Source organism: Gobius niger (assembly GCF_951799975.1).
Source record: "Gobius niger genome assembly, chromosome: 19".
NCBI classification, from domain to species: Eukaryota; Metazoa; Chordata; class Actinopteri; order Gobiiformes; family Gobiidae; genus Gobius; species Gobius niger.
Genome location: NC_136870.1, coordinates 5,077,121 through 5,104,556, shown reverse-complemented (window position 1 = coordinate 5,104,556; position 27,436 = coordinate 5,077,121). Strand labels below are relative to the sequence as shown.

At 43.6% G+C, this 27,436-nt stretch overlaps 1 protein-coding gene across 10 annotated transcripts in view; it reads right to left on the bottom strand.

Moving 5' to 3' along the window:
* cacna1g (calcium channel, voltage-dependent, T type, alpha 1G subunit) overlaps positions 1 to 27,436 on the bottom strand; it is a 347,077-nt gene that overhangs the window by 64,661 nt on the left and 254,980 nt on the right. For 5 of the 10 annotated variants that reach the window (XM_079577929.1, XM_079577937.1, XM_079577938.1 and 2 more), the window contains exons 22-26: positions 13,758 to 13,884; positions 6,077 to 6,202; positions 5,100 to 5,189; positions 4,751 to 4,943; positions 1,358 to 1,408 (exon numbers count right to left, since the gene is read on the bottom strand). In XM_079577929.1, coding sequence (XP_079434055.1) covers positions 1,358 to 1,408; positions 4,751 to 4,943; positions 5,100 to 5,189; positions 6,077 to 6,202; positions 13,758 to 13,884 — 587 coding nt within the window. Of the gene's footprint in view, positions 1 to 1,357; positions 1,409 to 4,729; positions 4,944 to 5,099; positions 5,190 to 6,076; positions 6,203 to 13,757; positions 13,885 to 27,436 lie in introns of all 10 variants that reach the window. The other 5 variants (XM_079577935.1, XM_079577936.1, XM_079577930.1 and 2 more) reach the window with 2 other exon arrangements.

Sequence of the window (27,436 nt, the reverse complement as noted above, 5' to 3'; positions counted from 1 at the left end):
AACGTCAAAGGGTCACATTGCCCAAAATAACTGTAAATTGAGGCTAATCATCTCATCTCTTGCTCTTCAAATATTTTTTCCAAGCTATGTCATCTAGTGGGTCTCAAAAACATCGTTATCACAATAGTTCCATCCCACAATACATCGAATATTCATTCAATATGCTGCAACTCAGTATCCATCCTTAAATACGCAGCTGACACAACAATAACTGGAGACCGAGAATAATGAAAACCATCGTCATGCTCCGGTCACCCAAGCATTCACTTGGTGTTACAACAATAACCTTCAACTCAACACATCAAAACCGAAGCAAATCTCATAATTAACTTCTCTCGTTCACCCACGCCCAAAGCAGCCCTTTCCATCAACTCTGAAGCCACAGCCATCACGGACTCTTCCAAATTCCTCAGTAAATGGAAAGCAGCATGCAGATGAAACCGACAAAAAAGTCAATAAATACTGTTTTTTTTTTTTGCGACAGCTCAAAAAGTTAGTCACAACATCCTCCTTCAGTTGAACACAGCCATGACTGAGAGTCTCCTCGCATCATCGATAATAGTAAAAGTACGGAAACTTGGTCAGTCACGCACAAAACTCCAACGTATAATCAACAAATCATCCAAAATCACCGGTCACACACTCCCATAGACGCTTTGTACTCACCACCCTCACTCTCATGCCCTCTGGGAGGCGCTACAGGTCTTTGAAAGCCAACTCAGGAAGATCTATGATGCCATAGAGATGCTAAACAAATTCCACCAGCTCTGTTGTGTGGCCATCAAAAAATGATTGTGATTCTTATCGTGACAAGCCTACCTGTTTGTAGGAAACTTTCAGACCTTTCTAAAGTTGTAAATTCCTGGATATACCGGTGCAACCAATCCAAAATGTTCGCCTGGAGCCCCGCCATGAGGGCTGGTTCAAAACCCAAAACTCACACCACTGAAACAAAGGTCCCAGCGCGTCACTGTATAGTTACGATATCATCCCCAGCACGGAGCGATCTGATCAGCAGCGGTGAACTGCGGCATGTGGTGAGCGGTGCGAGTGTGAACAGTGGATGGATCTGTGAGGAGACAAAAGTACAACAGAGAGAACAGCACAGCATGAGTCCGTCAGACTGCGGAGCGGATGGCAGAGAGGCAGGGGGGCGGCCTGGCGCGAGATGGGCCCTACCTCCCGTGAACGCTGGGCCCAACGGTAGGACAACCCCCCGCGCCCCCCATGGAGGGCGGTCGCGGCCCGGCGGTGGTTTGGGTGATTTGGTGGTTTTCAAAAAGTTAAACGGAAAGGATAAAAAAAAACAAAAAAAGGAACGTGGGGTACTTTTGTCAACACAGAACATGCTCTGTACCTTTAAGTGTGCCTCCTGCTAGGGCCCAACTCACCCCCGGAACCATTATATCTAGAGGGATGAAAGCAGGTTAGTCGAGCGACAGGCAGACAGCAAGGAGCAAGAGGCGAGAGAGAGACAGGGAGCAGAGTGGGCTCAGTCAAAACGAATGTCTGAGGGAACTAACAGTGTGACTGGACGTAGGCCTACTGATGTTTTAATTCATTTACAGAAAAAGAAGATCAAACCTACCAATGAAGTGTTGGTGTCAGGGCTTATACAGGAGTTTTCCATCATAGAGAAGGGTTGTTCAAGTCGTTCACACAGGCAGAGGCAAGTCAAATGTCAGGGTTTTTTAATGCTCAAATACTAGAACTGGACAAAACGGGAATTGTATGACTTCCACGGAGATTCTGCGTTTGTAGTTGTTCTTCCACGTCCACTGCTCTAAACAACCGGCACAGACGACGACTTCAACAACCCTTTTCAATCAAACGTTGCAGTGAAGAGAGGTGTTAGAAGTCGTCAACTGGGCTGGGTTGTTTGACTTTCGGACGTTTGGCCTCTCTCCAAGAGGCTTCTCCACGCTCGTCTCTTTATCCTCTGGATGTCAAGCTGGTTTGAAACTCTTCGGCTAAAGCTGGGCTTACACCACGATATTTGCCACGATTTTGGCACGTTCGCCAAAGTTATTTAGTGAATGATTGGGTGTAGATGTCCTTCTCTTTTCCGTGAAACTGACTTTGTGAAACTAAAGCATAAACCTCATCTCGCCATTGTCCTGAGCCCGGGTTAGACCCATTGTCGTTCGACCAAAGACGACTTTTACAGCCTTTACTATGATGGAAAACGCTTACACAAATGTAACTGTTTGAAATCAAGTTGTAGAACTGGTAATGCCCGTGATGCAATGCAATATTGGTCAAAAGTTCAATCTATAAATTAAAAATAAAAGGCCTAGATGTATTCGAAATTTAGTGAACTTGCATGAAATTCTGTGTGTGACTATGCTTTGGTCACAAGACATAAACCTAAAAGAGAAAGAGAAATGCAGCGACGCCAGAGAGTCAAAGAGAGAGAAAGAGGGAAAGAGGGATGGAGTAAGACCAGAAGAAGCGATGGAAAGTTAAGCTGGTTTTTTTGTGTTCCCGTGTGTGTCTTTCCAGCAATTCTGAGTCCATTCCTACAAGCCGATCAACCAGTTGTCAAATCTCTCAATCCACAACAGGAAATAACTGCAAGGACTTCCAATCGCCAAGAACACTGTGTCTAAACAAGGCTTATCCACATCATATTGCCTGTGTTAAAAAAAAAAAAGACAACATTCTGGCCAATCGGAAAACGCCAGGGAAAGAACTCAAAGAAAAAAAAAAAAAAAACTTGAAAAAAAGACAGTTAGTAGAAAAAATGTTGGTTTGCAAGTGTTTGGAAAGGAAATTGGAATAAAGTGTCCTAAAAGGGAAAATCTCAGAGCTTTCATCTGTATTTCTCAAGAGTATGCGGCATAACCATTAAAAAAAAGTGTTTAAGAGAAAGAAAAATAGGTTGTGCTTTCCAAAATCAAAACACGGTCCACTGCTCCTTTAAGAATAGACAATAGAGAATTCAAGAATGCTAGAGTGTTAGCTAGCGTCACTTGCGATGCTAGCGCTAAGTCTTCTCGAGCGTAGGAGGCAGTGGAAAGAAGAAAAAGTAAAAAAAAAAACCAAAAAAACAACAACAAGCAAGATCGCATCACGCCTATACAGCCGAAGGAGAGGAGCACAAGATGGCGGAACTGCTAGCCAGAACTGGGAACAAAGCTAGCTAAGCTGTGCGCTATTCCTACTCCTTCGGTTGTACTACTCACCCGCATGCACGAAGAGGCGAACGAAGGGGAAATCTCTGCACATCGAATCCGACCATAAAAAAAAACGTTCGCTAGTGTCCCCTCCGTCTAACTCTAAAAAAAATCAACACCATGCAACCTCCTAGCATGCTAACAAAAGGGCTCACCCAAGCGCTAGGCTAAACCAGGCGTTGCTGGTTTCAACTGAAAAGGCAGGTAGGCAGGGGCAAAAAGGGAGGCTAAACCGATGTGGTCAACTGCTAGCTCTTGCAAGGCTATGGAAGCGTCTATTGACACCCATGGATACAAACTGTTACGAGAGTTAAGAGAAGCATCCATAAAGGTTAGCAGAAGCGAGCAGGGGACCACAGGCTGCCAAGGACAATACACTGCAAGAAGTAAATATCTATTGAGTGAAAATAGCTTGAATTCAGAATATTTATCTTGTTTCGAGAAGTTTTTGACTTATTTTAACTTCTTTTTACTTCCTTTATAGTCACCCTACAGCAAAATAGAAGAAGACGAACAAACTACTGCTACCTCAGCTTCATTGTCCCCACATGGAAACTTGTTCTCTGCTTTTGAGGCAAAAAACCCTTTAAGGAGAAGTGGCTGACTCACATTTATCGATACACTTATCGATCCAATCACAGATCCAATCCCAGACTAAAAGGCGCAAGACTCTTTCAAATCCAGTATGATTTAGAACTCACTCCAAAGAGAGTCCAACGGCTCATCTGTTGATTTGACAGAAGATCAGTGTGATTTTTTAGTTACTTCTCATGTCTTTGCGCTTGGGAAAGGCCGGTGTTGTTCGACGGACCATGGGGTTTCTCTGTAGGGGTTAAGACCCAGTAAATGACCAGAAACACATCGACAGCAGGTGACTTTTGTGATCCATAAGCCTGTTCGAACATTAACGTAGAACTACAACAACACACGTCCGCCCTTTGCTGATTGGTTTACTCCGCTTCCTGTTTGCTTGCGTATGTTCCGCTCTGGAAATGTAGCTGATGCCGACCCTGACCTGACTCAATCGACGTGAGTCTGGATTTTTCTAGGCAACGATTTTGGTCCTAATTTGATCTTCCAAATACCACCAGGTTTAGATGAAGTCCATACTTTGTGTGAAAGGTTTGTTACTATGCCAGTGTTTTACAAACTGTCTGTTTATTGTTTTAATTGGGTTAAAGTAAGAGCATTATCTTGTTTCAATGTTTTATATCACCTACATGCTGGGTTCTGGAAATTGTCTTTCTTGCAATGCATGCCATTACTGTGACTAGTCAGAAAACTAGTGAAAAGTGACTCAAAGAAATAAATATTTGTAATTCAAGGCATTTTGAATCACATAGATGTTTCACTTTTTGCAGTGTAAGAAGAAAGTTGGGAAGACCTTTCAAAGTTGAGGGTTCTATCGCAGCGACTACAAAAGCTTGTTAACGGCGTTCTTCCCAATTTGGCAAAACAAAAAAGCAAAAAAAAAAAAAGTACTAAAATAAATCAAGCTCAAGCTCAGGCTGGTTTTCAAGCAGGACTCAGAAAGATGTGGAAAGACTACCGACCAGCCAGCTCCTTCTCCTTACTCCGTCTCTTTTTCTCCAAGCGTTTCAATCTCTTCTCCTCCCTGCGCTTCGCCTCCTCGGCCTCCTGGTGGCGCCGGCACTTGTGGAAGTTCTCCACCACCACGCCCACGAACATGTTGAGCACGAAGAAGGCCACGATGAGCAGGAAGGAGATGAAGTAGAGCAGCATCCAAGGGTTGTAGTTCATGATGGGCTGCAACGCACAACGGAGACGTTTGAGTCTATGGTTCCACTCACCCTGAAAGCCACTTGTAAGACACCTTGTTCTACCATCTGAGCCACACAATACCATACATTTTTATATATTTCCAGTAACTAAGTCTGTAAAGCGACCATCACAGAAACTAACCTGTTGGTCGACCCCGACGGCGTCCAGCCCGTCGTACATGATGTCCACCCAGCCATCTTTAGACGCCAGGACGAACAGGGACATCAAGGCCTGCCCATGAAACAAAAGGAAATCAAGCAACAACAAAAATGTAACCCTTGTCAAAAAATGAAGTGATCCACCCTAAGTGTTTTCATACAAAATGGATATTTCTCTTGACTTGTGCCCCATTTTTGAGTGCATTTCTGCCAGTGAGCATTTGCTCAGTGACGCCGTGATTCCACTCAGCCCATTGGTGTGGCACATTCAGACGCTGCTCAAACTGAAGGAGCAGTGCTCCGACACTTCTTCCCCCAGGGACAATTGGCTCGTTGCACGATGTGACGAAGCTATTTGCGCTTATGGAGATCAGCTTAGACTTGTTCGAATAATATTTTTTTCTAAAGATTACATAGTGGAGAGTAAATCCCTGGTAGATAACCATTTACTGCTCTCAGATAATCTCCATAGGAAATAAAAAGGACAGGAAACACTGGTGTTCGCATCATCAGGATTATATATTAATTTGATTGTGACAGTGCATGCTAATGAACACACATGCAATACATAAATACATGCATGTAAACATGCCGGATTGTAGAAAAAGGCAATTTTCCATCAAGGTCACACAGGGTAATTTACATCTAAGTACATCATTATCAATAAAATATCAAAAGTCCGATATACAATAATTTAATTAGTGGAATTAGCTTAGCCGCATCATGCATTGAACCAATTAAGGGACACCCCAAAATGCCACATTTCATGCGGAACATAAGACATGCAAATTATTACTTTCTTAAACCTGATCCCACAGTGTCCAAAGGAATGCTACTCTTTTCATTTTCCAATATCAATATTCCTAATAACCACGTGCATGTTGATGTTGCAAACCTCTCATGGTAACCAAAAAGCATGACTATCATCACTACCAGACTAGCCTTCGTCTGCAGCTGTACCTGTCCCAAGTTGTCAAAGTTGTACTTGTGCCGGACCCATCTGTAGTTGGCCTGCATGCAGTCGGACCGGTTGGTGACGTTCCTCACGTCCTCGCCTTGGCACACAAAGAACTTCCCCTTGAAGAGCTGGCGGAGACAAAACACAAGAGACGCACCATTTTACCACTCTGCCCCGGACGACAAAAGGAAAGTCAATTATGTTGTTTTAGGATGTGCTTTGGCTGGAAGCGCAGCCGTACAGTACGCACCAGAGAGAATACGCAGAGTCATTTAAATCCAAGGCAGAGTCAATTTAACAACTAACCTTGGATGAAAATCGACCAATAATAGACTATTGCTAAAGCAGGACTAAACCAGATCTAAGCCAGGACTAACCCTGGATTATTTAGGACTTTAACAAGGAAAAACAATCGACTAAATCAGGACTGTACTACGGAGTTGCTTAAACTTATCCTTGGTAAGATTCTCTTACCTGGGCAGACAAACCCAGACACCGGGATCTCTGGATAAGTGGCACTATGAAGTGTGTTATCAGTTATTGTGGAAGAGGCGGAATCAGGCCTAGGCGGCCAATCACGAGACACCACAAAGACAGTTCAACGGAATATCAAAATCCGTCACTAAACTCATGACAAACACACAAAGACACACAGCCCAATGAGAAATGAAGCCTAGGCATTAATTCAACCTGGGAGACTAATTTCAGCATCACCGACCTCCAGCCAATGATCGCTTCCGTGAGGGCCACACCTCCACCTCAGCCCATCAGCGTAAGAGCCGCACCTCCGTAGCAGCCAATCATCATCCTCGGTCCCGCTTTTAAGCCTCCAGCAATCATGGATCGTTCGCTTTCCGGCTGCGCTGCGACCCACCTCCGCCCCATCTCCACCTCTTCTACCCACAGCTTCTACCTTCTGCATCTTCACGGGTCTCTATAACAACATCAGTGTCCAAGCTCCGGGGAAGACATCTATAACTCCAAGCATTCGTCCATTCGATCGCCAAAACAAAATACATGTCAATAAATCTTCCTAATTGCTGCTTTTGTCGGTCTGAGTCTTTCCAGGTTGAAATAGTATATCGACAGTTTGGAGCCAATGTCTTTAATGCAAGTTAAAGGTAGCACTCGGAATCATGTGTGATGGAGAAAGCTTATTTCAAGAACTGGGGTCGTCTCAATCCTGCGTCAGCTAGAGAAGAAGAAAAAGTAGCAACACAATGTCGCTATAAATCTAAGACGTGATCCAGCTTTGTAGTCCCAGGCGTTAACCCCAAACTTTCCTCACTAACTCCCAAATCCAGCTTCGTTATACCCCTCTGAACTAAACCAGGACAAACTCAAAACCACGACTAAACTCGGACTGAACTAGTAGGACGAAACGAAATGTGAACCAGGACCGTGTATCTCTTAAAACTCTTAAAAAAACGTCTTGACTTGAAGCAGTGAGGAAAAAGGTCAGGAGAAGAAAAATTGCGTTGGGGAAAAACAAAAAGATTTGCATCGATCTCTTTGCGGTCGCACAGTCTTAATCAATTCCTCGTGGACGTTTTGGTTCTGCAGAAGTAGAAGAGAAAAAACCTTGGCAGGGCGAAAAAGGAAAAACAAAAAGATCATATTTTTTAATACAATAAGCCGCGTCTCGCTGTAATGGCTGCGGTGATTGCTCTGTGGAAGTTTCCTGGCAGCAGGTGCAGGGAGACAAGTCTGGGATTTTTGTGGTAAATCGAACCACTTCTGGCTTTCAGAACTCATTTAGACACATCTAATTCTCTGCTATCTTTGGCTGAAGCGAAGAATGCATAATTTATCAGAATCTTTGTTTCTTTCGTTGTATCAAAGGCTGTCGGGCGATGTCTGAGAAGGGAACAGCTCAGAAGTATGGGTTATAAAATATACAAAGAGGCATGTCAAGGAGCCGTCATCTGTCCTGGGTCGTTGTCCCAGATCGGGCCTTTCTTTGTGGACAGGCTTCCTTCAATGCCCCGGTTTCCCTTACTTCCAAAAACATGCTCTTCATTTTGGTCCATGACTGCGACACACAGAGTTGCTGCTGCTGTGGACTAACCCTCCATTTGATCTACGAAAATTTCATTGTACAATAGGTTGCGTTCACATGACATCACAACATTTCTGAAGAACCTATGACTTAAAATTGAGGTGAAATCCACATGAAACAAATGTTCAGGGTTTTTTCTGTCAGCAGGTTTGAACCGAGGTCCAATTTATTTCTCAGAAAGGTGTCCAAATGTGATGACTATATTCAAAATGAAGTGCTTGATGTTGGCCAGCAGAAAGGACTTTCAGCCATGAGAGGAACGTGGAAGGTTCCAAATAATGATCAATTTCGACTTTTGTCCATTTTCTTTTTGGAGATTTCTTTCAAAAACTGTTTCTCTCTCTTGTATTGGTCCCTGCCCTACATCAGAGGTTATGACATCATCAAATTCCAAAACGTGAACGCAACCCATTGTATTATGACAGATGAAGCTTTACCTTTCCTCCCTTCACCAGCAACTACTAATCTTTCTGCAAAAGGCTGCATATTTACCAATAAGGTAAAAACCTCCAAACTGGAACAGTATATATTCATTCTACAGCTGAAAGATCATTCATGATGGCATTGGATGATGTGTTCTATGGTGAAGCTGAAATTTCGCTCAACTTAAAGCCGTAAAAGCTAAATTCATGTCAAAATGTCCCCCAAAATCGCACAGTGTAAACTCTGCTTAGGGTTTTGAAACGAGGAACTGCTTCTGTCAATCATCCATCCATTTTCCTCCGTTTTATCCAGGGGTGGCGGAGTCAGCAGTCTGAGCAGAGATGCCCTCCAGCTGCTCTGGGGGATCCCGAGGCAACACCAGGCCAGCTCAGCGACATGGTCCCTCTCTTGGGACATGCCCGTAACACTTCTCCAGAGGAGGCGACCAGGAGGAATCCGAAACACATGCCCGAGCCGCCTCCGCTGGCTCCTCGGGACGTGAAGGAGCAGCGGCTCTACTCCGAGCTCCTGCCATCCCGCAAAGGAAACTCCTTTCGGTCGCTTGCATCCGCGATCCTGTCCTTTCAGTCATGACCCAGATCTCATGACCATTGGTGAGGGTGGGAAAGTAGATCGCAGGTAAATCCAGAGCTTTGGGGTCTGTCTTGACTTACCACATGCTAATAGCACCTTTACTCCAATGTTGGCAGCACAGAGATTTGAGTAAGTGGTAGATAAAGTACCAAACACAAGAGATTCATGAATCTGGGCTCAGAGAAAGTGAAGCACCCGGGGCGTTCGCTGACTATTCACTCACGTCCACAAACATATTCATTGTACGACCGGGCCTTCGTGACAAAATTTACGGCCGAAGCTGTATCTCTCCGCGCTAAACGGCGGGGCTAATGCTTGTACTGTGGCCGAAGGTTAAGGACGGTGCGCGTGCTGTTGGCCGATCGTTAACCCATTCTGACGCCGCAGCACTTAAACAGATGCCGTGCGGACAGGAGCGTTTAGCCAGTGCACCAAGGGCATCGCGCTGGCTCCTATAGCGTTAGACCTTGAGCCGCCGGATTTGCAGGCCCCGTGGAAATTAGAGGCGTACGTATATCATGACGTTTTAAGTAATGGGATCCTGTGCTGTCGATAGAAAGAGTGGCCAAAGTGGGGAACACCAGTGAGGCAAAATGGAAGGCGTGCAGGAATTATTAAGTGTATGAAATGTATTTCCGCGGGACTGCAGGTCGTTTCAAGAGTAATGATTTTTAGAAACTATATAGTTTTATATGAACATTTATAATGGCCACAAAAAGTCCATCTCCATTTTCTAACTTTTAATCTGATTGAGGAATTGTAATAAAAAGTTGCAATTGCAATGTTCCAAATCATTGTATGTCATGTTGTTGGCCACACAATCTGTCCTAAAGCCTTTAACATCAGGCAAAAGCTTAAAGTGCACTATCAATTTCTTTTATATAAAACATAGTGTGTTAATGGTTTTGCTCCTTCTGTAATGTGTCAGTACAAACATGTACCAATGAAGGAGTGAGGAACTGCTCTGGGTCAGTCTGCTCTCAGTGAGTCGGACACAGTTATGGAAGTTTTTTCTCACAAATGCTGAATCTGTGGCTAAAGAACAAACAAAAGTGTCAGTCTGAACTGTATGGATGGACTCGGGATGTGAAGTGATAAGACAGCCTTCTCTTCTTTCTTTTTATTGTTGTATTGTCTGATGTTTTTCACTTTCTTTTCTTTGATTCCCCTAGAAAAGCCTAACCAGGGACGGGGGCGGCAGATTAGCCTTAGTTGGCAATGTTTAAACCTCTCTGGACTGTGCCTCTTTCTTCTTGACTTTATAATTGTGATCTTTCTGATGAGACCGACTACAGGACCTCTTATCTCTCCTATGCAGTCAACATTCCCCATTCAAGGCCAAGTCAGGAAGCTAAAACCAGACTACGCGGCTTTGTAATTTAGCATATCTTCTTTTCTTAACCTCTTAACTCTCCCGCCTGAACCGAGAGGATCTTTTGCCTCACGTCATCAGATTTTTTCTCCATCATTTTTTTGTTGGGTATAATTTTTGTAACTTTTTTGTCATTTTTTGTCACATTTCTGTCATTTTTTCATCATTTTTTTGGTCAATTCTTTGTTATTTTTTGTCACATTTCTGTAATTATTTCGTCCATTTTTTAATCTATTTTTTTCGTTTTTTTGTCATTTTTTTTGTCATATTTTGTCACATTTTTGTCATTTTTTTGGTAAATTTTTGGTTATTTTTTTGTCACATTTCTGTCATTTTTTGGTCCATTTTTTAATCAGTTTTTTGTGTTTTTTTGTCATTTTTTTGTCACATTTTGTCACATTTTTGTCATTTTTTTGTCATTTTTTTGTTATTTTTTGTCACATTTCTGTCATTTTTTCGTCCATTTTTTAAATCGATTTTTTGTCATTTTTTCGTCCATTTTTTAATCAATTTTTTGTGTTTTTTTGTCATTTTTTTGTCACATTTTGTCACATTTTTGTCATTTTTTTGTCACATTTTTGTCATTTTTTTGTCAATGTTTTGTCACTTTTTTGTCACGTTTCCATCATTGTTTTCGTCACAGCTTTTTTCCAGAAGCTTTTGGACTGGGGGTAAGGCCAAACTGGAGAAAATGTGCTCGGTTCAGGTGGGAGTTAAGGGTTAAAGGAATAGGCCACCGTTTTTACATACTAAAATATGTTCTTACCTCACTTTAGCTGAGTTAATATATCCCCGTCTGGTCTTTGTCCGTGCGCTCTGCCAGGCTAACGGAGCACATACACAGCCTCTCCCACATGTCACATAGCTCCAAAAAAGCTCACGATAGAAGCTACCAAGCTCTTCCACGTGTTCCCTATTTAAATAAAGTTACGTGAAGTGTTTTCATGCGAAGTATATTTACACAGAAATGTAGCATGTCGATTTTATAAGCAGATAAAAAGGGGGACTATATTGTGAGGCGTAATGATACGAGGAGTAAAACGTCCGCGCAGTAACTCCTAAAGGTTATTGACGGAAGTGAGCGGGGGAAGTCTTTAGGAGTTACTGCGCGGACATTTTACTCCTCGTATCATTATGCCTCACAATATAGTCCCCCTTTTTATTTGCTTATAAAATCGACATCTTACATTTCTGTGTAAATATACTTCGCATGAAAACACTTCACGTAACTTTATTTAAATAGGGAACACGTGGAAGAGCTTGGTAGCTTCTATCGTGAGCTTTTTCGGAGCTATGTGACATGTGGGAGAGGCTGCGTATGTGCTCCGTTTGCCTGGCAGAGCGCACGGACAAAGACCAGACGGGGATATATTAACTCGTCTAAAGTGAGGTAAGAACATATCTTAGTATGTAAAAACGGTGGCCTATTCCTTTAAGGCGCACTGAGTTGCCTTGTGTGTGAAATGCGCGATATGAATAAACTTGCCTTGCCTCAAAAAGTCCACTGATTCTTGTTTAATGAAACCGTTACATTATTTATCGATGTCTAAAGTTCCAATTACATATAAACGCAGCGTTCACATCGGACTGAGCCGCGCCCTTGGTCTAACCTGTCCCCTTTACTTTGTCCATGTGATCTGGGAGCCCCCCCGTCGCCCAAAGGTCAGGGGGAGGAGGCGGTTGTTCTTCCGTGATGGAGTCCAGGTGTTATGGATGCTGGAGAGATGGAGGGCTCACACTCCCAATCCGTCAATATGTGAATGTGAAACCTCTGTACCTGTGACAGACGGATGAGCTGGCGACGCTCACATTGATGAGGCTGACGGCCATGTGGCGCCGCACAGCTGATCCAGGGGGACACGCGTGTAAGTGTATATGACACACATGTGATTCCGAACCTTAGTCTCCAGTGCAGCGTCTCACCTTCATGTTAGTCTCCAGTGCCCTCTAGAAAGTGTTATAGCCCCACTTTCTAGAGGGCACTGGAGACTAACATGATGCTGAGACGCTGCAGGTGAATAGGGGAAAAAAAAGAAATATAAGATATCAATTTGAAACTTTTGCTGTAGATTACTGATTTTTTAAGCTTTCTGTTATTTTATGTTTTCAAAAAGAAATAAGACATCTTCTGTATAAAAACAACCAAAATTCATTTATTTTTCATTCAGTATCATTTTTACGTTTTATTGCACTGTCCATCGTAGAAAGAACAGCTCAGGTCCAAAAGCTCCAAAAGCAGAGAAAGTATTCTCAGAGGACCTTCAGGACACGTGGATGTAAAATATGTTAAAGCAGTACTAAGTAACTCGTGCCCCTAGAGGCCAAGAGCACAACTGCAGTGCAGGTGTCGTAGCAGGTTGCGATTTTTGTACTTATCAATTGTCCGTGAGAGTAAATACTACGCTGACAGAAAAGACAAAGGGACAGAGTAGTATTGTACATCCAATTACACAATGGAAATAATTTTTTTGACTCAAACTTGGCTGTAAGTACTGTTTAAGTGCCGCACAGTTAGCTTTGCCCATTAGCCTGCAAGCTTCCATCCATCCATCCATTTTCTTCCGCTTTATCCGGGGCCGGGTCGTTAGCTGCTAGCTTCTTCTTCGTTATTCCATTAGTGTGTATTGGTGACTCCGGTCCGGTGGCAGTCAAGTTGCAATTGTGCTTTTCTGGCCAGAGACACCAGGGGGAAATGAAAGACCCCCCCAATCAACCCATTAACACTTGTATTACCCCCAGAGGGACTACGGAAAGTATTTACTAAGGTAAACACGTTACTTAGTACTGCTTTAATATCTGTGAATGAATACCCGAGGGAAAGCCGGCTTTGTGAAGCGACATTAGCTACTTCTGGCATATCTCTGACTAGCGACCAAACATCATAAAATAAACATTGTACGGGGTAAGTTTTTTCGTTTTTATTCTCTGACATGAAAACTAAGATGATCCACTTCGACCTCTGTGTGAAAAATCTATGCTTTTACCTGCCAATAAATAACAATAAATAAATCAAAACCAAGGAATATTTCCTTTCATATTCTGATCTAATGATACTTGGAATCCAATTGAATGCTTTTTTTCAATGACGTTTAAGGCCTTTGTGAAAGTGGTTTGCTCTAAGAAAGGACAAAAAGCAGTGGACAAGCCTTTTTTCTCTTGATACAGAACCTTGTGGATCAATCGTACTCCGTTGGGAGAATTAACCTGCATATGTTTAGGTTTCAGGTCCCCTCACCTGCACTCCCAGGATGCCGAAGATGATGAAGAAGGCGCAGCAGATGACCACGATGTTCCCGATGGGCTTGAGGGAGGACATGAGGGTCTCCACCACCAGCTTCAGGCCCGGCGCTCGGCTGATCACGCTGCAACGAAAACAACACAGCGTTATACGGATGGATTCTGGGACACACAAGAGGACAATCAATAACCTCTCACTCAAAACAATCCAGAAAATCCTCTAGTGTGTCCCCAGCAGTCCTCAGACATCTATGAGGTAACTGATTTACTTCTCTCGTTGTAGAGCTAATCTGCCCTGATTCACTTGTGGCAAAGCTGGACTTACGTTTCTCCACAGATTTACTGCACATGAGAAGCTATAACTTAAGCTGAGATGCTGCAGGTGAACAGGTAAACAATAAATAAATGTAGTGATATAAATGTTTCGACATAATGGACAGAGCCAGGTTTGAATGTATGGTTATTCAGTATGACCGTGAAAGTCTATAAATTAGGTGCACGGTTGTATAAGTTTCAAGGTTCAAAAGGAGGAAAAAAAGTCGGCTTATAGTCCGAAATTACGGTAAGTGAAAAATAACTCAAAATTAAAATTTCGCCTTGTTTCGTTGGTGTTCAAAAGCTCAATAAAACAGGCAGGGAACAAGATATTACAAAATCCCTCTGAAAAAACCTTCAGAATCCAAGCCTGGGAAGTTTGGAGTCTGTAGAAGATACTTAAGTGGACATTTTGTTGCAAGGCGGCATGGTAGCACAGCGGTTAGCGCCTCTGCTTCACAGCTAGGAGGTCCCGGATTCGATTCCCACCAGGACAGGCCCTTTCTGTGTGGAGTTTGCGTGGTCTCCCCGTGTAGGTTTCCTCCGGGTACTGGTTTCCCCTACCACTAAAAACATGTGCAATAGGTGAATCCTCCAGCCAGGTGATTCTGACCACCAGCCTGGCTCCACATCATGGAGACGGGTCCCCGGGCGCGGCACTGCCGTCGACCACTCCTTACGGGTTGCCACAGCGACATCGAAGGATGGGTTAAAAGCAGAGGACACATTTTCCTATGGGGACAATAAAGTATACAAACAAACAAACAATGAAAACCTAATTTTGAGAAAACGCCCCTGTTTTGCAACGTCTGCACCAATGGCCGCTTGTAGCAGAGATTCACGATGACGCTAGGGGCCGATATTGACCACCATTGCTTAGTACCTCCGTATAGAACAAGCTAGTTTTACATTGCATAGCATTGGACTTAAGACACGTTCTAAGCCTGAACGCCGTTCGTAAAGCCTTTCTACGATAGGACAGGATTGCTCCTGTGATAACGCTGGGTTAGGCACAATTAAAGAAATCAGGCTGGTTTTCGTAAGAAAAATGTTGTAAATTTGTACTAATGAGGGTCGGACTGTTGGCACTGGAGCTGCGTGGCTATGACCGAATTACATGTTATGCAAGGGCCTACAGTCTACAGTGAAGATCCCGCCCTTATGTCCTTTTTAGGAACATGTTTCATCAGAGCTGGGGAGGAGGAGTCTGTAAATCCGCCATAATTTCCCGTCGAGCGTGGTCATTGAGGTAAACGGGGAGGAGTGAGAAATGACGGTCTATTGACATCTCTATGGTCTGCACATGTGTGTATTGTTGCCTTTTTTCGCTGTGACTGTCTCCCAGAAAGGACATGACAATATTTGGATTTCAGCGTCATCTCGGTCGCCTCTCCTGCTACACATGGATACCAAACATGCCAGTATCTGTGAATGAATAAGTGTGGGAAAATGGCCGATGCGCCGCGATGTTGTAGTTACTTCCTGTGAAATCTCCGGCTCAGGATTCCACATTTCATTTGGCCGTCCCCGTTCAGCGATGCGCAGCCGTTCAGGGGATTCGCTGTTCCGTGACGTCCGCACCGAGGCCAACGCTCGCCGCGCTTGTTAACCGCACGGTGGAGGTTCGATCAAGCACGTCCGAATCCCTGCAGCCGTGGGGCTTTTTTCTGCGCACAGATCAATAGTGATGGAGATCCGCGGAGAGGTTATCGGGCCACTGCCTGTTCATTCTTCTGCGGCCGAGCTGACAGCTGAGTGAAGGCGCGGTCAATAGCGCATTACGGCGGACAGGAGTTAATAAGGAGACGGGGACTGACCGAGGCCGGGGATCTATAAGGCCTGATCAGATAAAAAAAAAATGAGCCTTGGTTTTGGAGTGGAGAGTGACAGGAACGTGTGCCGGCTGGAGTAGTCAGTGTAGTACCGTAACAAAGCTGTAGAGGGGGCTAGGGATTCTGACTGCACATGACAGAAGTCCAGGGTAAATGCTGGGTAAATAAACTTTTTTTCCCTCCCCATTTTGATCTTTTGGGCCATTTTAGGATCCTAACACAAAATGTTACCTGGAAACAAAAAAAAAGCCCTAATCTTAACAAGGGCATGCTTAAAGGTGCATTATGTAACTTTAATATGAAAAATAAAAGTGTATTTAAACTCATAGTGACCCAGTGGTTAAGTAAGTGTTGGCCTTTACTTTCACAGTGGCCTCCAGGATCAATTGTTTGGAAGGTTTTCTCTGCTGACGGAGCCTCTCCTATGCAAACTTTCCACACAATTGATCCTGGAGCGTCCCAGAGACGACTGGGGTGGAAAGTAAAGGTGCCATGGTGACCACTCATACGGCCACAGGGTCACTACATGGTCAGTTATGTACAAATATCACGTTTTTTTTTGGTCTGCATAAAAAGTTCCATGATGCACCTTTAACTACAGTGTTGTTCAAACCATACGCATTTGCAGTAACAGGCTCGGTCAATGTTGAGTCGAGTTAGAGGCATTTTAAAAACCTCACTGTGACAGACACATGATATTTTAGTCCCATTGGCATACAGTATATCGGCCTTCCCAGTTTGATTGTATTCATTTGAAGGCCTGACTCGCACCCGGAGCACATGGCTACTTAACATACGAAATAACAAAACGCGTACTTCAGCGCTCCAGATTACAGCTGTTGGGCTGATTGTGCCAGAGTCTGACTCTCCTCGAAAGGCGACATGTTTGCGCTGCAGAGGTAAGTCTTTCATAACAATAATGATGTTTCAGCAGGAGCAGACCCTCCTCAGTGCGAGTGTTTATAAGCTCCTGCGGATATTAGCACAAGCCACGTTAGAGATTAGCCTATTTATTCATTTATTTATTATGTAATCAAGGTTCTGACTGTACTACAGAGATGGTATGGCCTTACAGCATCACCCAACATGGTAAATTTAAATGTTTTTAGACTGTTAAAGGAATAGGCCACCGTTTTTCCATACCGAGATATGTCCTTACCTTAGCTTAGACGAGTTGATTGCATAGCTGTCTTTACAGCACGGACGTCAAAGTGCTCCTACGGTATTATTACGCCTTACAATAAAGTGCCCCTTTTTATCCGCTTCGAAAATCGACATTTTGTGTGACTATACCTGGATCCAGTAACTTTTCATGTAACTGTATTGAAATAGGGAAAACGTGACTAAATGCTAACAACGACTTGGTCTATTTGCGTGACTGAGCGCAGGCACAAAGACCAGACAGGTACTCATCAACTCGTCTAAGCTCAGGTAAGAACGTATCACAGTATTCCTTTAAAGAGGGGGTATTATTTTTTCAATCACATAGCACCAGTCCATATCTCACTACAATGATGACCAAACCTTCTGTTGGTCTGTAACTGCAGTAAACTAGAATAACTGCCTTGTATAAAATGTCTCTCTCAAAATGGCTGTAGTGAATGTCTTGAAATAGGCCTCTGTCTCTTTAAGAACCTCTGACCCTTTCCGACACGCCCCCTCCACACGCTGTCTGTGGCATCAGTGGGGAGGGGGTTCTGCTGAGGAGCAGTGGTTGGTTACTCGGCTGGTGACGAAAGCTCGGAGGCGTCTCCAGGAGGTGGGGGCGTTCCTAGGAGGACTCAGGCAAACCTATCCCTAAAATGGCCGCCATCAGAGTTTTTACAGATTACTCAGAAATACGTGAATGTGCCAAGGCAACACTTCAGGCATGTTTTTAATGAGGGAATGACATAATAACATGGTGTAAAGCTTGAAAAAGTCCATTTTGCATAATACCCCCTCTTTAAGAACGAGTTTGGACCATGACACACTGTTTAAACTTCAGTGTCCACCTTCATCACGGCTTATGAAGGGGAAAAATAGGGTACAGAGCATTTAAAGCCATGCATATAAACAATAGCTACGAAGGTTAAGTCCATAATCATTCTGCACATGAAGCATACATTTTCTCCCTAATCAAGTTTCTGTGTCCTACGTGTCCCTAATTTGCACGCTCGGAAACCTTCCACGGGACTGTTTTTCTCTCCCCCCACTCCCGCATTGTTCTTTGTCACGTCTGTCAAGGACAAATCACCAGTTGGCCACTCTCCGGAGTTTGCTTTGCATTTCAAAACAGCAGACTTTCCAACACCTCGCGCCTTCAAAGCCCTTGTCAAGATCCCTTATTAAGTTCGTCAATACCCTCTGATGAAGCCCCGACGCGAGCCGCGTGCCGAGCCGGCGGTTGTGGCGGGTCCTTGTTTGTTTTTCTCGTGCAGGTGCGTCTCAGAAAAGGGAGAGAGAGAAACGGGGAGAGAGGAATGCGAAGCGACGCTCTGCACCTGCTCGCTTTGTTCCCGCGGTGGGAAGGGAACAACAAGTAGGACACCGCGCAGCAGAAAGGAAAGACCTGGTGTAATTAAGAGATATGGGAGATGTGGAGGGGAGGATTCTTGCTCTAAAAAAAACAAAACAACGTATACAGCAGCCGACTTTTCTTATGTACCCTATTTTCCGTGGATTTCAAAAGTTTTCAGATCTCTATTTATTACTTCTACCGTGGAGAACAAAAATATGAACGGAACTAGTGTCGGTATCACTGTGTGCCGATAAATGGTAAATGGTCTCAGCTTATATATAGCACTTTTCTACCTTCACTAAGTACTTTACAGCAAGGAAACAGTCACGTGACTCACCATCAGACCCGCCTGTCTGCAAGGCGCTGATACGGAGCGACAGATGTACCGGGAGTTTTCCCGGTGGGCCGACGTCCTTTGGGCCAGTCTGACCTGATGAGAGGTCAGGCCCGTATCGCACCATACCGGCCCCCAAGAGATACTGCACACTCTATGGACGTGCTCCCCACTATATGGGTCCAATTTTATGTTAGCTCCACTAGAGGTATCTGAGCTGTCTTGAGTTATAGTTCCTTGATAATCTCGTATATAATGAGCAATGGGCCGCTCGGATATAACATTACTCCTGCCCATTACATCATATTTGCCATCATAAGTGAAAATAAGTTATTGTAACACCCTCCAGGACTCACAGAGCCTCAGGCCTCTTATTGTTTAATACATTTTAGACAAATATATGCAAAGAAGTGCATGTTGGGAGCTGTCAGGTGACTCACCCTCCTGCCCCTCGTCTCAAGTTTGGAAAAAGCTTCTGGTTTATTTAATTTATTATTTCATTGAAACATTACAATGTTTTTGCTTTTTGGGGATTTCTGTTTTCACTCCACACCTCCCTAACTCCGTGGTGAGTTTGACCATTTCATTACCTAAATCTACAGTGGGATCCTTTGATTGGTTTTGTGAAGTTTAACTGTGTCTTAGTCGCGAGATGACCCTCATAAACGTGCATTTTAAGTTTGTTTTGCGGCTGAAACAACACGCAGTTATAGTCCTCGGTTTTGTAGCTTTTACTGGTTTAGTTCAAGGGCTTATTGTGTCGCTAATGGCCTCGACAATTGCATTGTGCTCATGTTTTCGGGGCATCATGACATTACTTTACGTGTGGCGATAGATGAATGCTCCGTTTGTTTAGCTCCATAGGTAGAGCGCCGGGCTCATAACCACGAGTTTGAAAGATCAATCCTGACCCCCACCCACTGGGAAGAACATAAATCAGCGTCTATGGTATGACTGATTTTATAGAGGGCTTGACCCAAAAGTTACGATTTTTTAACTGAGTGCATTTTCTCCAGTTCTGCTCTACCCAAATTTTAAAGCTTCTCGACTAGAGCTTACAGACTGTAGGTCAGTGTAACGTCTCATTTGAAATACCGACAAAACTCATCTAAGCTTCTTTCTCGTTGTGATTGTCAAGTTTTCGTCCTTTTTGGTTGCTTCCATTAAGAATCAGAACCGGTATACAACAACTGCAGGCTTAGTCCACTTGCTCTCATTCATAACCTTTGACCCATCCATTGTTCCCGACACAGAGAGGTACAGCCTCTATAGAAACCTGAGTCTAGATCTTTTAGGTATAACTACATGAGCTATTTCAGTATCACATTTCGACATGGGAATAAGGCTTCTCCACAGCCCCAGACTTCTGTAATCTATTAGTTCATTCCATCGGGCAGCGGTGATGTATGAACCCACACACTCTACTGACAGAGGTCCAGCACCGGGGTCTTCATCAACCAGCCCCCTGTTAGCCCGCGCTGACCCCAAAACCTCACTGCTGCAGCCAACGGGAGAACGAGGGGCTCACTAATGGAGATATTTTTTTGTGGCTGAACATTAGTATTGGTAGCCTCTTTTATGTCGAAAAACTTCAATGGAAAACAGGTTAAAGTATTTGGAGTCTCTTTCCAGAAAACTCATTAAAACGAAGAAAAATGAACAAAAGGGACAAAGAGAAACAAGATGCAAGATTCAATCAAAGAGCCCCAGAGTCTACAAATTCACCTTTCAGGTTCAAGGTCTTTAAAAAAAACATAGAATTGATCGTTGCTCCCATGTACCGGCTCTAAACCATGATTCTCTGAGTCTGAGATCGAGGTTGACATGTCGATGATCGAGCAGGCTGACATTAAAGGGCCACGGGGTGAGACTGAGGCTAACTGGTTGACACCCACACTCCCTCGCCTCACCCTCGCTCGACTGGCCTCGTGTGGGGGTGATGAATGGGTGTGGAGGAGTGCGCGTGTGTCCCGTTAAACAAAGTCGATGTATCATGATGTCGACAGTGTACACACATGCTCCTTCGGGCCCCTCGCCGCTGCCGTGCCGTCATTAATATCTCTAATGAGCGGACTGTACGGCAGCTGCATGGGCACCAACAACAGCCGAGGCCTCATTTATATACAATCATGCATTAAAGGAAAGATATCGCCACATGGAAATGATTAAAAGCCCAATATATACATAGATTCCCACGTATGTAACTTGAAGCCACACTGCAGTAGGTAATCGGAGAGGTGAATTTAACAAAATAACTTATGGTATTGACCATCAACACTGGTCCCCCTCAAGGGTGTGTTTTAAGTCCGCTGCTCTTATCACTTTACACTCATGACTGTATGTCCACTTCATTCTTTAATGCACTTCATGGATTAATATTTATTAGACTGTATGTAAATATGTGTGTGTGAAAAATAAACAAAACTTAGTAATCCAAACTAACAACACTCCACTAAATACTGAATCATCTGATTTACAAAAATGACGTATATATAATGTAAAAATGTCCTCGAAACATGATCGACACGCGGGCTTCGCAAGGCAAAAAAAGGTTGGGAACCACTTCTCTATCGAATTTCATCTCTTCACTCAGAACCATGGTTACATGCTGTAACTGCAACGTTTTGAGATCTGGAGAAGGAAGTAAAGTAAGCAGGACTATTTCATTCATCAGCAACTGACACTCTCGCACAATATTATTCCATCTTTTTTACAAGACTCCTGAAGTTCGGCGACACTTTTCACCCTTTCTTCACCCTATTACTTCAAGATGCAGAATATGTCGGCAAATGTTCTGTATCATAATAATAATTGGCACAATATCCATATACGTGCCTCTGGTAGGGTCTCCCAACAGGTGCTCACGACCCGGCAACGTGGAATGTGGATGAAAATGAATGGATGGATGGATGCTAATCGTGGCTAAACGTTTCATGACTATTTTCCCATTTTTTGGTCTTAATTTTGTGTCTTGGAAGCCTTAGTTTGACACATCTGGAGAAAAAACAAGCGTACAAATTGGTGTAATGGAGCATAGGTATTATATTTGTTGTCATATCATGCAGCCTTAGCTTCTAAAGAAGGGAAATAAAACCACCTTTACCAAATTTCCTGCAAAATGAGGCTCAAAATTGAAATTGTACATAAAAACCCCGGCACTTCTCACTTGTTATTGAGGAAAGCCCTGCTCCTGTGCGTTTAATTGCATTGCCTCGGTGGCCCAAGGGACAAAGCCATGTCATTGTAGCTTGTAAATAATTCCAGATTGATTTTTTTTCCCCCTTGTTCGCAGACACATTCAGTGAGTGTGTGGTGACGTGAACCCTACACGCACTGCTCCGCCAGAGGGCAAAAAGCAGACGTCCTCATATTTAATTCAAGCGGCCGCAGTCCAAATGGGGTGACAAGGCAATTCAGCGATTTGGATGAACACAAAAGCTTTTAAACAACAGAACCATGCCGCGGTGGGGTTCGGGAGAGTGAGGGGATTTGCAGAAAAGTAATGAAGCGCATATTTCAACTTTGATACTTTTGAATGCACTATAACCTCGCTGGATTGTAAAAGCCAAAAGGTTTATTTGCATTTCTAAACTATTCGGCTTTTACAGCTGGTACAGAATGCAGCCGCAGACCGCTTAACAGGTATGAGGCGCTATGACCACATTACTCCTGCGCTACTGTCTCTTCATGGGCTCTATTGGCTTCTATTGTTGGTTTTGAAATCACTGTCAGGTAAAGCCCAGTTCAGGGAAATTCAACCTGGATAGACTTTCTTTTGGCGATCAGACCCGGGTGGTAGACATCGATGTATGAACTGAAGTCAGTATGGATGGACAGTTTGGAGTTAGGGATGTCTTCCCCGGAGCCTGGACAATGGTGGTGGTATGGAAGACCCGTAAAAAGATGCAGCAGGGAAAAGGCGTGGATGGAAGATTTGGAGGCGGGTCGCAGTGCAGCTGGGAAGCGAACAAACCATGATTGCTGGAGGCTTGAACGCGGGACCGAGGTAGATCGCAACTACTGAAGAAAGACATTCCACATTATTAAGCAGACCACCATTTTCAAGCAATGTGGGAAATGAAAAAAAACATTTTGATATGTTGCGAAAGATCAACCATAATCATATTACTGTTAAGAGATTTGTGGCTGATTCAGAGCATAGACGGGTCTGAGATTGATACCAGTGATTCAAAGAGCCCTGGGACACAATACCATCCATGAGTTTCATTGAATTATTATTATTTTTTTTCCTTTATAGCACTGACATACAATTTGCATTGTAATTGGTAACGCACTGTACTCTCCTGTGAGAGCCCTGTGGTCATGTGAGCAGCTGCTTTTAACCTTTCCCTGCTTGAATAAAACAAAAAATGAACCCTGGCCCCAAACTTTAGAACGATCCTACTTTGAGCATTTCATCTGCCTCCTCCATCGAGAAGTCACTCTCAAGAACTTGCACATTGGCGTTCAACACAAGCTTGCACATATTTTCTAGCCTCTATATGTATATATTTCAACCTATATGTTACCAAGTTTCTCAAGGCGCCACTGTAGTATTGGTGGTGGCAAGCTGCTATTAAAGCCACAGCTGCCAATGAGGAAACCCTACGCAGACATGGGGAGAACATGCAAACTCCACATAGAATGGTCCCGTCCAGCAGGGAATCGAACGCGGGACTTTCTCGCTGTGAAGCCTGAGCACTAACCACTGTACTGCCCAGATTACGTGTCCGGAACCTAGAGGACAGATTTCCTAAAGAGGCAATAAAGTTTACCTGAAGCCTCTAACTTCAAAGTACTTTCAAACTTCCCAAATGTTGTCAAAGAGCAAACGTGAAAGCGAAGTTCTAATGAGATACGATAATGACTGGATGAGGTTACCAAGAGAGGATCAGAGTGCTTAAATACTTCCAGCTGCTTGCTTTGCTAAACACATCTGAGCCTTCCCATTTGGCGCAAGTCAATTATCGGCTAAAGCAGCAGACCATATAATGAGTCTGCCGATACCAGTGTTCTTTGAATAATGTTGAGGCGTTTGATTAAAACGTAGTACACAGCAGAATTTCTTTCTCTAATATCTGTTGTTTTGTTGCGGGCTCCATCACAACTGCACATGGGGTGCTTTAACCGCAGGGCAGTGGTTAGAGCTCTTGCCTTCACAGCAAGGAAGTCCTGGTGCAGAGATTTTAACCCAGGTCTGAGTATATCCTGGGGAATGAAGTGTCCTACCATAGGGGACCGAGATGGCACTGCACTGTTTTCTTTCTGGGAGTATTTCTTTATGCTTAACGCTACAATAACGTGTTCACTTTCGTAGGTCCTACAACTTTTTGGAGAGGGATCTGCTTTGTGGGTTCTAGTGTCTGATAAAGGTTAGGCACAGGTCTGCAGGGTTTAGGGTTAAGAGAGGGTTTTTGCTGAAAAAAAGATTATGAAATCTCAGACGGTGATGATTTCCTGTTTAGATAAAAGGTTCTCAATCTCTTCACACCAACAACCATCTCGTAAAGGGGCAGCCCTTAGAGGAAACTCATTATGTGATATTGGGCTATACAAAACAACTTCATTGATTGAAAAAATATCTGATATTTCAAGTACAGAGACAAGTGTTGTGTTTCTTTAATAGTAATATTCATTGCAAACTGGTTTTAGCCACAGTCTGGCAACCCAAAGTTTTAGCTTTCTGATTGGATAATTGTCTCAAGAGCCAAAACAAAAAACTCAAGCAAAATCTAAGCCAAATTTCCTCATTTGCCAAATCATTGTCCTAGGCTGAGGGGTGAGGATGAACGCCTGAGTATGAAGACGTTCCTCAGCTAAAAAGAAAACCCAGTCCAGTTGACGACCGCTCATTTTCATCGCCGATCTGGCAGACTTTACTCCTGGGATCGATGTGTGACAGTTACAGGGCAAGACTGACTGCACCGCCGGCTTTTCTGCATTTTTTATTTTTCCTGTATTACATTTGCATAGACTTGTCCCTGAGCACTGCCGTCGTATTACCATGGTGTCTCTTCCAATAACAGGCTGTCTGCTCACTTATTACCCTGCAACCTGACTTTTATAAGACGAGTGCTTTGGCTTTGGACCCATATGAATGTTTTAAGTGTAGCTACAGTTAAAAGCAATCGCCTTACCTCACCTGGACCCAAGGAGGCAGCGTATAACCTCATATTGTGGACTGCTATTCGCTCTCATTTTGGGGTTTCAATCCAATTGTAGGCTAAAATGATTGCACTATATTGCCTTTATGTTCATCATGTGCCAACCCGAGCCAAGCTTCCTCAACTCACCCAAAATGCACGGGCTAGGTCTGGCTCGTCAGATGACAATCTCAGTGTTTTTACCAGTGATGTCAGTACATGGCAACATAAACCAGCACATGGCTACATAAACCAGCACATGGCTACATAAACCAGCACATGGCTATGTAAACCAGCACATGGCTACATAAACCAGCACATGGCTACATAAACCAGCACATGGCTACATAAACCAGCCCATGGCTATGTAAAGGAACCAGCACATGGCTAGCACATGGCTACATAAACCAGCACATGGCTACATAAAGCGGCACATGGCTATGTAAAGGGACCAGCACATGGCTACATAAACCAGCACATGGCTACATAAACCAGCACATGGCTACATAAACCAGCACATGGCTACATAAACCAGTACATGGCTATGTAAAGGAACCAGCACATGGCTACATAAACCAGCACATGGCTACATAAACCAGCACATGGCTACATAAACCAGCACATGGCTACATAAACCAGTACATGGCTATGTAAAGGAACCAGCACATGGCTACATAAACCAGCACATGGCTACATAAACAAACCAGGACATGGCTGTAAACAAACCAGGACATGGCTGTAAACAAACCAGGACATGGCTGTAAACAAACCAGGACATGGCTGTAAACAAACCAGGACATAGCTGTAAACAAACCAGGACATAGCTGTAAACAAACCAGGACATGGCTGTAAACAAACCAGGACATAGCTGTAAACAAACCAGGACATGGCTAACTAAAAGAACCAGCACATGACCAAAGATCTGTTTCCACTCCTGGACTAAATCAAGGTCATGGAAAACCAATCTCTATGATTTTTACACTCTGTAGAGTCTAAAGAGCATCACTCTGACTCAGTCTTTAAGCTGCTTGAGACATTAGATTTCTACCATGCTTAGCATGTAGCATTTAGCCCTATACAAGAAACGCATCTGTCTATTGTTGGGTGTGGTTGAGGGCATCAGCAATTGTAACTTATGTCCATACATGTTTGCCAGGGCAGTATCAGTAGCTGCGTCAGTGGAGATGCATAGTTTGATGTGCCAGAAGCACCCAAGGTGGCAGCCATAACAAAAACTGAAGCTGAAAAGCACATATATCGAGAACGTCCATCAAGGATAGTGTTTCTGTGTCTGAAGTGAGCGCGAAGTGAATGATATTAATAATACATACAGGAATAGAGTGTCATAAGCTACAACAGTGAGTGAGTGTTTTGGGTGATCAAGATGGAGACGGACTCAGAGAAAACCAGCATCACAACTAAAAAGACAACTTAGCCAATAGCTGTTGTTAATAATCTGACAGAGAACGCGTGGCTAAGTTGACGGTAATGCCGCGTGAGCCGTGTTCTCTGGTGGGATTAGAGACGTATACGGGGAGGGAGCCGACAGCAGCAGAATGTGCCAGGTACTTACCCTCAGGAGCGCAGTCAGTTCCTGATGTGGGCATGCTGTTCTTTCTTTTCATTTTTTTTCTCCATTGCTATTATTGCGCTGTCCTGGTGAAATATTATCATTGGATTCTTTCCTTCGTCGTCGACAATAGCCCATTCAAACCGGACGCAAATGACAGTCTTACATTTAGTTGTGCTCTATCAAGATCAGTTCCATTTTGCTGAAGAGCTGAATGAGAGAATAAGTGGAAAGACAGAAAAGTCGAGAGAATTTCAATACTGGCGTCTGTCTTATGTCGATACCTCAGATTTTCCAGGTATTGGTATATTCACGTTGCTTCTTTGATTTCTTCACATCATGCTTGAAGTGGAAATAAAAGATTGCCAGAATTGAGCAGTGGATTTGGATCTGGCGGTGGAAGATACGTCTATTTACTTAATACAACTGTTTTTTATTTATTTATTGGTTTAGCTTAAGGGCACAAGTTCTTTTTCTCTTCCCAGTAACAATGTGTCCCCGTTTCTTACAGAATTCTTTCAAAACATCGATTTTCAACGCTCAATATATTCACTATCTGCGTCACACTCGGTCATGTTAACAGTTTGGGATACGATCTGGGTAGGCCTGACCTTTAACCTGGACCAGCATGCTTTGCGCTCGAGAAATGCAGAATCTGCGTGTTCCAAATAGTAAATTTGAATGCTACAAATGTGGAAAAAAAATCTGTGCATCTTTCAGTTCTTAATATTTGCAAACATTTGTTTTCAAACAGAGGAAAGAGAGTCAATTTCTGCCCAGAACTGCCCATAGGTTTAGGACACTATAAAACAGTCAAAGCAACCACAAAAGAGGAGAACAATACTTCTGACATTAGCATCGGCTCAGTGGTTGTAAAACAGTAAGGATGCACCGATCCGACACTGGTATCGGGTATGGAAAACATATGTGATGGTAATGTGGTAATGTTATGGAACACACAATGATCAGAAATGGTTAAAGGG